Source organism: Spermophilus citellus (genome assembly GCF_964194105.1).
Source record: "Spermophilus citellus genome assembly, chromosome: 19".
Taxonomy (NCBI): Eukaryota; Metazoa; Chordata; class Mammalia; order Rodentia; family Sciuridae; genus Spermophilus; species Spermophilus citellus.
In genome coordinates this window covers 10668715-10683818 of record NC_138201.1, presented here as the reverse complement: position 1 = coordinate 10683818, position 15104 = coordinate 10668715, and the positions used below count along the sequence as shown (strand labels likewise).

Genomic DNA, 15104 nt, shown 5'->3' with positions numbered 1-15104 from the left:
TTTATAAGCAAAATCCCAAACTAAAGGATACATATGGACTACTTTGAAAACATCACTACTGCTTTTCTCTGGGTGGTGGCATTACAGGTGATGCAGATTCTCCTCTATCGAGTGTCAGTGTCATGTATTTTCAATGAGCATGGATTACTCACACAATCAAGTCATATCAACATGAGAACACACATATGAATGAACATGCTGTATCAACATGCTAAATACATGTACCCTGATAGCATGATGGTCTTCAAATGCAAAACACACAGCTGCAGGAAAGGAAAACAGAGAGAAGTTGAAAGAGCAGCAAAACCAACACAACAAACACCATTTAAAGGCAAATGATAGAAAAACAGATGAGAAATCATCTTCAAAAGATGCTAAGCCTGTTCTGTGGCTCGCCGATTAGGAACTTAACTGGAAGCATGCTAAGATGGGCAGAGCACACTGGATCATCGGTGGGGGGTGGAGGGGGGTGTTTAAACAAGATTTGCAATGGCAGAAGCTGCTTAAATCGGCATTCACCTCCACTGGGGACCCACTGGGGACCCACTGGGATCAAGAAAGAATTGACAAGTCTTTATTCAGAAACTAAAATTAAACCACATGGAGAGAAATTTACCTTATATTTAACAAAATTAGGTGATAACTGTAACCACTCAATAATGTTTAGTTTACGTAAAGAATAGATAAATGAATCAAATATATTCTTTTTTTTTTTTTTTTGGCATGGAGCAGGGAGTGGCAATTTTCCCAGTAAGAACTGGAAGACAATAGATCGCAATATCTATTAATTTGTGTGATTTTCATAGCAGTCAAAAAGAGGGGTCATTTTTGCAACATTCTCTGGGGGTCTTTTTCCATAATAGCTTCCCCTTGAGAAGCACTCAACTTTCTTTTCTTCACTAGCTACTGGCCCTAAGTCTGGCAAATCTTTGTTTAAGGCACTGGCATGGGACAGACTGAAGTAGCTCTTTCACATGACATCCACATATTTCATGAAATCTTGCATCTTTTGCAAAATCTGAACTTGACACAGCAATTGATCTGCATTGCATTGTCAAACGCAGGACATCCGGCAATCAGGAGGGGCCAGCCAAGATGGCAAAGCGATGCGTAGGGGAAGATGCTCAGGGGAAGAGTGTCTAAACAGGACTTAATTGTACAAGGGGTCAGTTTCCCAGCAAAAGTTCTTATATCTTGACAGTTCTTGTTGGATCGTGGCAAGGCTTGGATAATAATTTGCAGAATGAGGATGCTGTAAGCCCCTTAGCAAGGCTTTTTAGCTAGTATTACCTACATACGTGATCTATTTCATCCCAAGAATATGCATAATAGATTGAAGAAAAGCACAAGAAACGGCTATGAATGGCATTCTTAGTTGGATGTGTGAAGCCTGCCAGCCTCCCTGGTCCCCAGAGCGCCAGCCGCACCAACCTCCCTTGTATCTCTGGATGCTCCCTATTCTTCTCAGTATAATGGTCTTTGCACATGCTGTTTGCCTGTCTAGTTCTTTAAATCCTACTGTTTTCTGGCCAGGTTCAAAAGTTATTCCCTCAGCAAAACCTTCCTTGTCCCCACCCCTAACCAGCCCAGGCAAAATCGGCTCCTCATTTGAGTCCTGCAAGAGCTGCTCACTTCTCCACAGGATTTGTGCCTCTGCCATTTTACATTTACCTGCACAATTAGCTGATTAATGTCTGCCTCCTCTCCAAAATGTGAGACTCTAGGAGACAAAGATCATTTCTGGGTTTTCCCCTCACTGTATATCCCCAGTATGCAGCAAGGAGCTGGTGGACGCATCTGCAAACTTGGCTGTCTAACCTCACAGGCTCAGTTACTTCACCTAATAATAGTAATTATTATTATAGTCGCAGCAGTAATAAGAGTTGTAATAATAATAATTACATTGGCAGCTCTTAATAGACTGCTCAGGACGTGCCAGGGACTGTTCCACTAGCTTGATGGGTTCTGAATTTTCCAAGGATGTCTACACGGTATCCCATTTTCCATGTTATTCTCACATGTGACGCTGACATCTCTCTCATTCCATGGTGGTTCATGTTTCCTCTCCTTGAAACAGAGTGGACCTCTGAGGCTACTTTGACCAAGAGAGCACAGGCCAAGTGATGCTGTGTGCTTTCTGACAGCCAGGTGATAAAGACAATCAGCCTTCTCTCGTCTCCTTCCAGAAATGCTCATCTTGGGTCCCAGCCGCCATGTTGTGAGGAAGCCCAGGCCACATGGGGAGGCTCCATGTGGATGTTTCAGACTCTAGCCCAAGACCCAGCTGACCATCAGTATCCAGTGATCAACACGTGATAGAACAAGGTTTAAAGGTGAGTCTAGCCATGGCCACCACCTGACTGCAACCTCATGAAAGACCCTGAACAAGATACTTCGCTGGGCCAGTCAATTCTCATAACAAAGAGAATAAAGTAACTATCATTCTTCGTTTCACAAGATGTAGAGATCTGGGACATGCTATCAACTCTCTTAATGCTCACATCACCCCCAGGAGGCAGGGGCTACCATCATTCTATTTTACAAATAAGGAAAGGGAAGTACAGGGGAGTTAAGTACCTTTCCCAAGGTGGTACCACTTCTGAGCAGTGGTGCCAGAATCTGAACCCAGGCACTTGCCTGAGACCATGCTTTAATGGAGGGAGGACAGAAACAAAGAATGTAGTCCAGCTAGACTCTAAGAATACTTCTGTTTTCACGTTCTCATTCTGAAGTTTCATTTCTCACAACTTCCCTCAGGGATCAGCTATACTCGTTTGTCCACTGATTCAAGAGCCTAGATATTCTGGGGTGTTGGGAAAAATGGACCTTCGATGCCCTTATTCTGAGCATCCCTTTGTCATAATTAAACACGCCTTGCACATGAGGGCAGAGTCCCCAGTGTTCACAGAGCTGCACTTCTGTGTATGACCTTGGAAGACCTTGACCTCATCAGGAGCAGTAGGCTTCCTAAGCAGCTCTGTGTTCCTGCTACTCATCTATGGCCACCTGTGACTCTTCACATACTTCATGGATGTCTCCCAGTGCCTGAGCGTGGACGCTCCTAGGCTTGAGGAAGCACAGGAGCATGTGGGAACACCTCAGCCAGGTGAAGCGCCACTTCCCTCAGCACTAGGCATTACCTGCAGTCTCTCGATGATATTCCGGTAGTCTCTGGAAGCTGCCAGAACAGAGTCTCTGCGAGCGGCATTGCGGGCTGACAGGCGCCAGTTCATGGCCGTTTTCTGCACAATGTTGTGTGACTTCAGGAAGAGGTTGTTGACTTGGCTGTCCAGGTCCACAGGAATGGCAATGGCCCGGCTCTTGGCTGCACAGGAGAGAGGACTTGTGAAGGCCTTACCCCTCATCCCCCGTCAGGCAGATTGTCCATGCTGACCACATGCCAGCTTGCATGGTATCGAGGGTGAAGACTGAACATCCTGACACTACCCCACCATCTTTGTGGCACTGTGGATGGAACCCAGGGGTGCTTCAGCACTGAGCTACATACTCAGCTTTTGGCACCAGAGATTGAACCCAGGGGCACTTAACCACTGAACTACATCCCCAGCCCTTTTTTATATTTTTTTTGGAGACAGGGTCTTACTGAGTTGTTGAGACTGACTTTGAACTTGAGATCCTCCTGCCTCAGCCTCCCAAGTTGCTGGAATTTCAGGCATGTGCCACTGTGCTTGAATCCACTTCACTATCTTTTAGGTTTGGGCTTCCCAAGGTTCTGGGGATGGGAACTCTTCAGAACACTAAAATGATCTCAGGTCATCAAGTTTGGGCAAGTTAGGGTTGACCAATTCATGGGTTCCCTCCATACATGCCTTCTTCAGTGCACTAACATGTTCTTTTATTTTAAGAATCAAAACAGGGAACTTGTTTGGCCAGTGGATTATTTTTCTAAAGATTCTCTTTCAAGTTTGTTGTTTTACACAGCTATCCACAAAACGCTGATGTGAGATGAACATCACACAGGCAGCATTCACGATGACACATAAAACTCTTTTGAGATACTCTTCTTTTCCCTTCTTAAAAAAATGACTAACTTGGACTGAGGTAGCTCAATGGTAGAGTGCTTCATGTGAGGCACTGAGTTCAATCCTCAGCATCACATAAAAATAAAGAAATAAAATACAGGGATTGTGTCCAATCTACAACTTGAAAAAAAAGAGACAAACTTCATGCTGGGCATAAGGGTGTACACCTACAATCCCGGAGGCTCAGGAGACTGAGGCAGGAGGATGGCAAATTCAAGGTCAGCCTCAGCAATTTAGTGAGATCTAATCAACAACACCCTTGTCTGAAAAAACATAAAAAAGGCTGGGGACGTGGTTCAGTGGTTAAGCACCCCTGGATTCAATCCCTGATACAACAACAACAAAAAAGCAAACTCCAATCTAATCATGAGAAAAACACCCGTTGATCATCACAGGAGACATTCGACAGGATACTAACCATCGTTGGCAAGATGGCCATGGTCATGAGAAACAAGCAAAGAACAAGAACAGCCACAGACCAGAGGAGATCTGGAGAAATGACAACTGTGTGCAAGGTGGCAGCCAGGACTCGCCCCTGGCCTGAAAGGACATTCGTGCAAAAAACTGGTGAAATCCAAACCAAGTCTACAGCTCAACTAAGAGCCGTGCCAGTTCCTTGGTTTAGACCAATGTCCCCTAGGAGGTGCTGGCCCTGGGAGAACTGGGTGAAGGGTACACAGGAGCTCCCCGCACCATCTCTGCAACTTTCCTATAAATCTATAAATATTCCTAAATTAAAAGTTTATTTAAAAAAAGGAAACCGAGACGGACAATCCTGGCTGCTCTATGGGAAAACCTCCAACATCAAAACAGTGATTTCCTGTCGTCAGGGCTTCCAAATGTCAGAAGGAAAGAAGGTGCTCTACTACCTGCATCTAATCCAAGGAACAACTTTAACATCCTGGAAGAAGAACCACAGAAACAACTGTTTAAATTCTTATAAAAAATACACCACCTAGGGCAAGAACTATTAGCCTTTCAAGAATTTCCTAATGATTGAATACAGAAAATGAGAAGTTTGGAAGCAAGATACAGTGATATAAAAGTTAAAAAGCAGGACAGGACACAGGATTCACTCATCTCAGCTAGAAATCCTGTGCTTCATCACGAATGTGTAGCACCTAGACTTTCAAATCCTCATCTCTTACTGTGAAACACTGCCACCTAAGTAAGAAGGCATCAGTACCTACCATGAGGGAACAAAAGAAACCAGGCAACGGGTCCTAATAAACACGATCTATCCTTGCTGAACAGGCACTCAACAGTGCCAAGACTCCTTTGCAGGGACCTAAGTAGCTACTCCGAGGTGGCATCCTTCTTAAGGAGAGGAAGTCTTACCCCCTGCACACGGCTCTTACAGGATGGGAAATGGGTACACAGCAGGCTGGGTGCTTAAGCAGATCTCACAGGAGGAGGAGGACAGTGGTCACTAGGGGCTGGCAACGGCAAAGGGGAGAAAGGGGAGCGACAGGTTGATGCTGGGTACCAAAGTAGAGTTAGATGGGAGGAAGTAGTTCTAGAATGTGCTCTAGCACACAGCGGGGTGACTATGGCTTATAACAGTTAACTGTGTCTCTCAAATTAACTGAAGCTCCTACCAGAAAGCAAGCCTCATTCTGCCCACGGGATCAGTACACACTGTATTATGCAAGTATCAAATAGTCACGCTGTATCCCAGAAACATGTGGGGTATCAGGTGGAAAATTAGAGGGTTTTTTTTTTTTTTTTGGTACTTGGGATTGAACCCAAGGCCGCTTAACCACTGAGCCACATCCCCAGACCTTTTTTATATTTTATCTAGAGACAGGGTCTCTCTGAGTTGCTCAGCAACTTAGCGAGGCCGGCTTTGAACTCGCAATCCTGCCTCAGCCTCTGGAGCTGCTGGGATTTTATATATATGGGAAGGGGCTGTTGCTTGTGTCACATATGGAGGCCCTGTGTTCTATCCCTAGTACTGGAAAGGAGGGGACCACTAATAACGTCAAGAGAAGTAATTTTCTTAACTTTTTTTCTTAACTTCTTTCAAAGCCATCCATGAAAGGTGACAGGAGAATGGAGAGGGGACAGAGAAGGGCCAGCAGGAAGGAGCGTCACTTCTGAGAAGGGATGTTCCTGGGGTTCTGACCAGTGCTTTCCAGGAAGAAGGGCTAGGACGTGGTCAATGTTTCTGTTGGATTAAACACGCGAGGGACTTCCCAGGGCCTTCAAGAACCCGCCCGCCCTGAGACTTGCCAAGAACCGCCCCACACTTGACCACGGACTCTTTCTCAAGACCTAGCTTACTTCTGGAGGTGTGGCTCTCACTGCAGGAAGTGCTGGCCTGGCAGATGAAAGGGAGGCTGAGGACCCAGGAGACCTTTTCAGGGAGGCTCTGCAGTGTCAGTCTGTGCAGCCTTAGGAGGCCCGCAGAGGGCCGAGGGCAGCGGGCAACGCCCATCACCCCATCGTCCACACGGATATCTCACATACATCCAGAACACCAGGATCCCGTCAACCCAGACATCTCACCTACGTCGGAGAGCACCCGGATGCAGCTCTCCACGGAGGCCTTCTGGCTGGGCATTAGCCAGTTGCAGTGGTAGACCCGGAACACGCCCTGCAGCAGCTGCACAAAGACAGGCTGGCGAGTCTGCAAGAAAGGATGGGGGGGGGGCACGGGGACAGGGTGACTCTTTGGAGGTCTCCAACGACCTGACTGGAAAGAGATGCTGCCTCAAGCGAGTTACCAGGCCTCAAGGAGGATTGGGAGGTTCTGGGGCCAAAGCCCAGGGTTCCTGCTCTAGTGTGGATGTGCAACATCTCCCAAAAGCCCACACGTCTTGGTCCCCAGAGTGGTACTGGCTAGTGAGGCCCTTAGGTCACTGGGGACATGCCCTTGAAGGGAACTGGGGGAATCTGGTCTTTTCCTCGTGCTCTTTTGTACCCTGGCTTGCGATGAGTTGGGTGGTTCTGTTGGACCACATACTCCTGCTATGGCCTGCTGCTCCCCCAGGCCCAACCACTCACACACTGCAACTTCCAGGACAACGAGCCCAAATAAACCTTTTCTCTTTATAATTACCTCAGGTGTTTCATTATAGTGACAGAGAGCTGACTAACAGTGCCTATCTGAGAAGAAACACTGAGAAGCATTTGAAGGCAGTGATAAATGTGATGTCATCTAATGGAGTCTGACCACAGAAATGGACAGTGGAATCAAAGTCCCAAAACTTGTCCAGTTACCAGCTAGCTGTGTGACCTGAGGCCAATGACTGCATCTCCCTGAGCTTTAGCTTCATCCCATACATAAATTAAGTGGATGGGGGCAAATTAACTTCAAAGTTAACTTATACTCATTATATCCTGTGAGCAGAACATATATATTTTAATTGGTAAAAAACAAACTGAGAAGAGGGTTCGAGCCTGAATGACAAGTCTCTATTTCTGACAATATCTTCAATGTATAAAGACAAGAGAAGTCTGATGGGTAGTCTTCACTTACTAGGGAGGAATATTCAGAAGTTAACTGCATGGGAGGATTTATCCCTCTAGGAAGGAATAAATTTGTGCTCATTCTAAAGTACAAGACCCCAGACATCCACTTATTCCACCTGACACTGATTTTTCTGAATGTATGGAAAGGTTATAAATTTTGGTCTCCATCCAAAGGAGGCTTTGGGCCTTCAAGGAGAAGGCCACTATGAATGGTGAGCTGCTCTGCTGGTCTTTGCTTTGGGGGAGAGGACTCACAGAGCCCCTCCGGAAAACACTGGCATTGAATATAATAAAGAAAAAAAAACATTGAAAACTCTGAGCTAAAAGGAAAAACAATGGACGGCTAGGGTTGTGGCTCAGTGGTATAGTGCGTGTCTAGAATGCACGAGGCCCTGGGTTCGATCTTCAGCACCACATAAAATAAATAAATAAATAAATAAAATGTGTTTTTTTAAAAAAAGAAAAAGAAACAATGAAAAGTGCTGGGGGGGGGGGACAAAGGAAGTCCATTGTGCTGGGTGTGGGGGTGCCACAAGCTTGTGGTCCCAGCAATTCAGGAGGCTGTAGCAGGTTTGGGGTCAGCCTCAGCAACTTTAGGGAGATCCTGTTTCAAATTAAAAAAAAAAAAAAAGGGTCAGGACGTAGCTCAGTGGTATGGTTCTCCTGCTTTAAAAAAAAAAAAAAAAGGTATATCGGAAGAAAATGGAACGTTAATAAAATATTCAGAATCTCCCCCATAACTCAAGCCATCCAAGACAGGAACACAGGGAGGCTGGGAAATTGGCCAAGAACCCTAGTTTTAGCCCCTGAGCTTTGTGGCTGCTCCTGAGAACTCCAAGGGCCCAAGGAGAGCGGCGCTGGACTGCACTCCTGTCCCACCTAGCCTTGCCAGGACCCTGAGGAGATGAGTGGTCCCACAGGTGCTGGACGTGGGATGAGAGCCCGGAGAAGCATCCCCTGACCAGTTCACTCGAGTGAGCCAACATTTACTGCACATCTGCTTGGTTCCCTTTGACATCTGATTAGAGACGAGATGAACAGATGGCTCTGAAGACCTGCCTCCTCATTGCTCAAAAGCCATGGGCACTCTGGGGGCATCAGCTCACTTGACCTCTTATGCAGAAGGGCATGACTGCTGCTATGATTTGTTGAGTGTCCAGTAGGGGCTAAATGTAATTGAAGGCTTTGTCCACAAGGTGGTGCTATTGGAGAGGTTGGAACCTTTGAGAGATGAGGCCTAGTGAGAGGTCTTTAGAATACGGGGTCTGTCCTTGGCAGAGATTGTAGGACTCCAGTTCCCTCTGCCCTTGCTGCTCAAATTCAGCTCATTTTGCTCGTAAATTCTCCCAGCATCCTTACCAAAACTGAGCTAATCCAAGTACCATGTCTTTGAACCTCTGAAACTGTGAGCTAAAGAAACCTTTTCTCTTTATAAGTCAGTTGTCTCCACCATTTCACTGTAGTAACTTGGAGCTGACTAATACAGCGGCCCATCACCTTCTTCCAGGCTTTAACAAGGGACATAACACTGAGAATCACTGTGGAAGGGTGCAGGGTTGTGCACTGCACAAATCCAAGAAGCGCCATTGGTAAAGAATTCCATGGGAACAGTGCATGGGGAGCTGGGCAACGCAGCAGCCCTGCTGTCGCAGCTCATCAACTTCTCATTCCAGCCACACAACGCTTCGGAGTAACTCTCCATATACATTCCAGCTTACCAGGGAGAGTTCCAGGTGATTGTTTTAAAAAGAGGTGATAAGCTAGCAGCTATTTAACAGGTTCTTCTCTAAGACTGGAAGGAGGGAAGGGAGCACTGACAAGGGGAAAAGGGATTTTAAGGAAAATCAAAAAGTAACCAGGCCTGGAGACAGAGCTCAATGGCGCTACACCAAGCAGGAGGCCCTGGTCTAAACCCTGGTTCAAAAAAAAAAAAAAAAAAAAAAAAAAAACACCCCCAACAACAACAAAACCTACAGCCAAGAGAACCGTTCGGGATAAGGAAACCTCCCAGGTACCGTCAGTCCTGACTACAGGCTCCCTCTCCGCAGGCTCCCCCCATCGAGGATGGGAACTCTGGGATGAAAACATTGCACCTGCACCAATCCCATGTCCACTGTATCGTCCTGTCATTGTTCCCTCTATAATACCATGTAACCACTACTTTCCCATCCCTGACGTTGCAGTAAGTACTACGAGTAACGCAGAGATGAGTTAGGATCCGTGGGAGGTGTGCGTGCAAGGCTGTGCCATTCTACAGAAGTGGCTTAGCAGCCATGGGTGTTGGAATCCGGGTGGCCAGCCAGCCCTGGGACCAGTCCCTACTGCTGCTGAGGGGTGGGTACCCTGTCTACCCCAGGGCACCTGTGACGCTGGCCCTCAGGGAGAGGAGTGCCTCTCTGATCAGTGCTCTGCCAAGTGGCTCACTGGCAGCTGCAGGCTCCCACGTCTGCATCACCTCCGCCCTGCGGGGCTCCTGCACAGACCCGGCCCTCGCCCGCGCTCCTCACCTGCAGAGTGGTGCTCTGGTCCGAGAAAGGCGAGCTGAAGAAGGTGGTCACGATGCTCATCACGATCTCCGTGACGTACTTCTCCAGGATGGAGTCCGCGTGCTTCCTGTCGCTCGTGTTGTTGCAGGCCTGGAAGACGAGCAGGCGCTTAGAGTGGACCCCAGACCTACCACAGGCCTTTCCCACTGACCACCCACGACAAGGGCAAGGGCAAGGGCAAGAGCAGAGGTACTCATCCCTCTAAGAGATCACAACAACACAAAGTAAGTTCTGCAGAGTGGAAAAGGAAGGTAGCAGGGCGCAGAATCACAGAATGTTCAGAGTGGGAAGGGGCCGGCAAGGCCATCGTCAGTCACTTCCTAGCTGTGCCCAGGGAGCCTAAGACCCCCAGGAGCAGGAGGCAGCAGGGGACCCACCAGAGTCTCCATGGCCCCCATAGGTGAACTGCTCTCCTGAGAAAGGCCTTCAGCTAGGGTAGGCCAGACTGTTCCCGCCTGGGGTCAACGTGGGGCTCTGGTCCCACCATATTGTTTCATTCTATTAGAGTTTTACTGAAATTCACTGTTCAAAACAGCGGGCCCTGGGGGCTGGGCTGTGGCTCCCTCGTAGAGGGTTTGCCTAGCACGTGTGAGGCACGGGTTCGATTCTCAGCACCACATGACTATAAATAAATAAAGGAAAGGCATTGTGTTCATTGGAAACTAAAAAAATATTAAAAACAAAAACCCAGTGTGGCACAGGTCAGCACCACCGACCACGTGGGTTTCAGGGTGAGTAGACACCTGAGGTTTCCCCTGTAGCCTACTTAAATTTTGCTGCTTAGAGTAAGATTAGCCATTTATAGGACTGGAGACTATGTCTGATTATTGGATTTATTAGTCCTATAATTTCAGATATAGCATTGGTTAGAATTTTAAAATAATGCATTAAAAAAAATCAAGCTTCATTCTCAGACGGTCATGCTGTAATCTTAACACGAGGCGGTGTCAGAACCCATTTGTCGAATCAGGTAAAGAAATGGTTTTACAGCGTTTCTCAACAATTTAATGGAGGGCTCCGCAGATCAAGGACCAGCTGCCATCTGTATAAATGAGGTTCATTGGAACACCAGCCACCCCCTTGGTTCTCAGGACACGGACACAACTCACAAGGCTGACTGGCCTTTCACAGAAGAGCTAAAAGGCCTGGTTTAAAAAACCCAGGAGACCCCCAAGTCTAAGCCCAAACCTTGGACTGGTGGGATTCAGACTGGGAGATATTGAGAATAAATACTAAGCTCATTGTCAAAACCACATAAGTGTCCTGAGGTCCACCCTGCCTCTGGGTCAGGAAGGCCAGAGACAGGTGACAGGCTCTGTGGGACCCTCAACACCAGACTGGGCTCAAGTTCAGGGAGGTGTCCCCAAGCACAGACGGATGATCAACGAAAGGGCTTCATCTTGATGTGTCCGAGGCCATCATCACAAACCCAGCTGTGAGGGGCAGGGCAACCCGTCCTCCCGGAGGTTGACCACTCACATCCATACTCAGTTAAAAGGACAGGAAGGAAGGAGACGTGAGAGAAGAGCCGCAGGCACCTTTTCCCCACAAATGTCTGCACAGGGCTGCGGCCAGCGGGACACACGCTCACCACCCTGCCTCCCGGGTTCCGGAAAGACTCACCCTGCAGATGTCCACGAGGAAGTTCTCAAACAGCTTCCACATGTGGTTGCTGGTGTAGATCTCCTTCATCTCCACCTCCGTGTCCACGTAGCAGTGGTTGAGGAAGTTAATGTAGGCGATTTTAACCTGCAGGCAGAAACGCGCCTCTGGGGGACCGTCCTGGGGGACGGAGGGAATCAGCTTCCAAGTGAGGAGCCGGGGACAGGATCCATCCATTTTATTAGACCCCCAGTGTATTATTATAAAATTCAAAAGCACAAGTTTTAGGAAGCGAGGTTGTTCATGACCTCCAGGTAAAGACCCATACAGACACCCCAACCACAGGAGGGCGACAAGTTTGACCACATTAAAATTAAGAACTTCTCATTGAGATTGAAATGGAGCCAATTATGTCATGTGCATTGATGAACATGTCAAAATGAACCCATTTATCATGTATCGTTATAATGCACTAACAAAGACATTAAGAACGTGTGTTCGTGACAAGGTACCATTGAAGAGGTGGCCTGGGATGGGAGGTGATTGCGATGCTTGAATCAAAGAAGAAAATCCAGAGCAGCAGCTATGAGATGGACACCCCAAGAGAGCAAACATGAAAAATGTGATAGAATGTTTTCTTAAAGGAATATTATATATCTCAGGGCTGGGGTTGTAGCTCAGTGGTAGAGCACTTGCCTAGCATATGAGAGGCACTGGGTTCAATCCTCAGCACTGCATAAAAGCATATATGTATTTGACATCTAAAAACATAGTAGTATAAATATCTCATATGCATCATATGCTACATATGATTTTAGTTTACAATATAAACTAAAAATCTATCTTTTCAAATATACAAGGAGAAGATATATACAGTGTGATCCACTTTTCTGTTACCAATATATGTGAAAAGGGAAAAAAAAGAAAGAGGCCTGGGAGGATTAAATTCAAATTTTAACAGTTACTGGTGATAAGGGGTGGGATTCTGGGTCTTTTGATTCTCTTACTGATTACCTGCTGTTTCTGAGTTTCTCATAATGATCGTTCATTATTTCTATCATGAGTTTTCATTTTAAAGGATTCCCTCCTGGACAGAGCTCAGGGACACTCATGTGACCTGTATCTCACTCCACTCCCCACCCGTGTGCAAGGTGGTGGCCCAGGGCACATCCTCTTTGCACACTGGTTGAACTAGTTCCACAGAGCTGAGGCTGTCCCCCCCCCCCCCCCCCCCCCCGGGAAGGGGACAGAGAGAAAGACTGACTTTCCCCGTGTTCCGATCACACCAACCTCATGCCCAAGAAGCTGCTGTCCCAGCAGAACAGTATCCTTCTGCAAAATGAGTGCAGGTCTGAACACCACCAACGGCCCACCACACCACGGCCCCAGGTGCCACGTGGAGGCAGCTGGGGAGGTCCCGCCGGGATGGGCTGGCTCACCTCGGGGATGCAGTCCTCGTGGGTGACCACACGGACGATGTCGTCCAGCGGGAGCAGGGAGTTGCACTTGATCTCCGTGTACACGTTCTTGCCCTCGGTGCACACGGCTAGCAGCTCCACCAGGTGGATGTGGTACATGAGAGGGCTGTTCTCGTCCATCCGGTCCCGCTCAGACCGCATCATCTGGATCAGAGTCTGGAAGGAGGCTCTGTCATTGTAGAACACGAGCACGTCTTCTCCAGAGTTGACCAGCTGTGGAAAGGGCAGGGGTCAGGCAGCCTTACCAGATTCCATGTGCCCAGAAAGAGGCATGCTCTGTTGGCCTTTACCTTCCCAAACCCATGGGACCTGTATTCCTAGACTTGTCTGGATTTTTTATTCATTCACATAACTGACCGACTAAAAATCTCCTAAATGATCCTTTTACCCCCAGGATACAGAAATACCACAGTGCTCCTAAAAAAATATTAGGGGACAAGAAGGTCTATACACCATGTATGCATCAGTCAGAAAGACAGACTGCAAATTAGCACCTGTATTCCCAAACCTAATGAGGCTACGTTTTTTCTGTTTTAAATGTTTCATCTCCTTGTTTTACTGAACCAAGTATCTTTACAAGTCTTTCATCTAATGTCTTATCTCTCCGATCACCGATTATGAACTGCCAATTCAGATATGCTTTCAATATTCATCAAAGAGCCTGAGGACTCCTGTTCATAAACGTGCCCCCAGGACACAGTTCTTCGTAAATCGAAGACAAGACACCGACTCAGCATGAGACAAGTTACAGAAGATCCCAGGAGTCAAAATAAAGAAGGTCAATGTTACTAAATTAACCACAGCTAACCTTCATGCTCTATGGGCCAGATATCAAGATAAACTCCTTAGACGGTGTGACAGTTTGGATGTGAGGTGTCCCCCAAAAGCTCATGTGTGAGACAAGGCAAGAAAGTTCAGAGGACAAATGACTGGGTTGCGAGAGCCTTAACCTAATCAGTGCCTTAATCCACAAACAGGGATTAACTGACCTGTGCTTGTGGCTAGGTAAGATGTGGGACATTGGGGAATATATCTTGTGAGCTTAGTCTTTCTCTCTGCTTCCTGGTGCCACGTCCTGAGCTGCTCTCCTCCACCACACCTTTCCACCATGATGCCCTAACCTCTGGCCCCAAAGAATGGAGTCGGCCACCTATAGATCGAGACCTCTGAAACCCTGAGCCCCCCAAATAAACTTTTCCTCTTCTAATTGTTCTTGTCAGGTCTTTTAGTCTCAGCAACGAAAGAGCTGACTAAAATAGATTGATTACCTAACCTTGCTGTCCCTCCGTTTCTTCATAAATAAAAATGGGAACAAATACAATCTCTAACTCAGGGTGCTGTTGTGTAGAATAAGTAGATTACTGCCTATTCCAGAATATGGCAGGCTTCTAGTAGATGTTAGCTATTATTGTCATTTTATTTCATTTAATCTACATACTGACTCTTTCAAGTGAACACCGCTGTGCATTCACTTTATGGGAATGCTCATTGAGGTGGCAAGTAATGCGACCAAATCATGCAGCTGGGACAGCGCCCCAGCCAGCTTTCCTATCCTCTCCTGAGCCCACTCTCCTGACCACACCATTCTGCTACCACCGGAATCACAAAAGTAGACTGGATTAGAAATCCAAGCATTACCGAGTTGACTCGGTATCAGAGATTTTATTTTAAAGGATTCCCTTCTGGACAGACCTTTTTTCTAAGGTGAAAAGATTAAATACACTGCAGTCATGGTTCGATAGGATGATGTGAGATAGCCAGGAGTGGTGGCACACACCTGTCATCCCAGCAGCTCAGGAGGCTGGGGCAGGAGGATCATGAGTTCAAAGGCAGCCTCAGCAAGTTAGTAAACCCCTAAGCAACTCAGCGAGACCCTGTCTCTAAATAAAATACAAAAATAGATCTGGGGCTATGGCTCAGTAGTTAAGCACTCCTGGTACCAAAAAGAAAAAATTCAAGCT

At 47.1% G+C, this 15104-nt stretch overlaps 1 protein-coding gene across 1 annotated transcript in view; it reads right to left on the bottom strand.

Moving 5' to 3' along the window:
- ITPR1 (inositol 1,4,5-trisphosphate receptor type 1) overlaps window positions 1-15104 on the bottom strand; it is a 311270-nt gene that overhangs the window by 122552 nt on the left and 173614 nt on the right. The window contains exons 33-37 of the mRNA XM_081276065.1: window positions 13105-13356; window positions 11687-11812; window positions 10025-10153; window positions 6552-6672; window positions 3141-3325 (exon numbers count right to left, since the gene is read on the bottom strand). Coding sequence (XP_081132191.1) covers window positions 3141-3325; window positions 6552-6672; window positions 10025-10153; window positions 11687-11812; window positions 13105-13356 — 813 coding nt within the window. The remainder of the gene's footprint in view (window positions 1-3140; window positions 3326-6551; window positions 6673-10024; window positions 10154-11686; window positions 11813-13104; window positions 13357-15104) is intronic.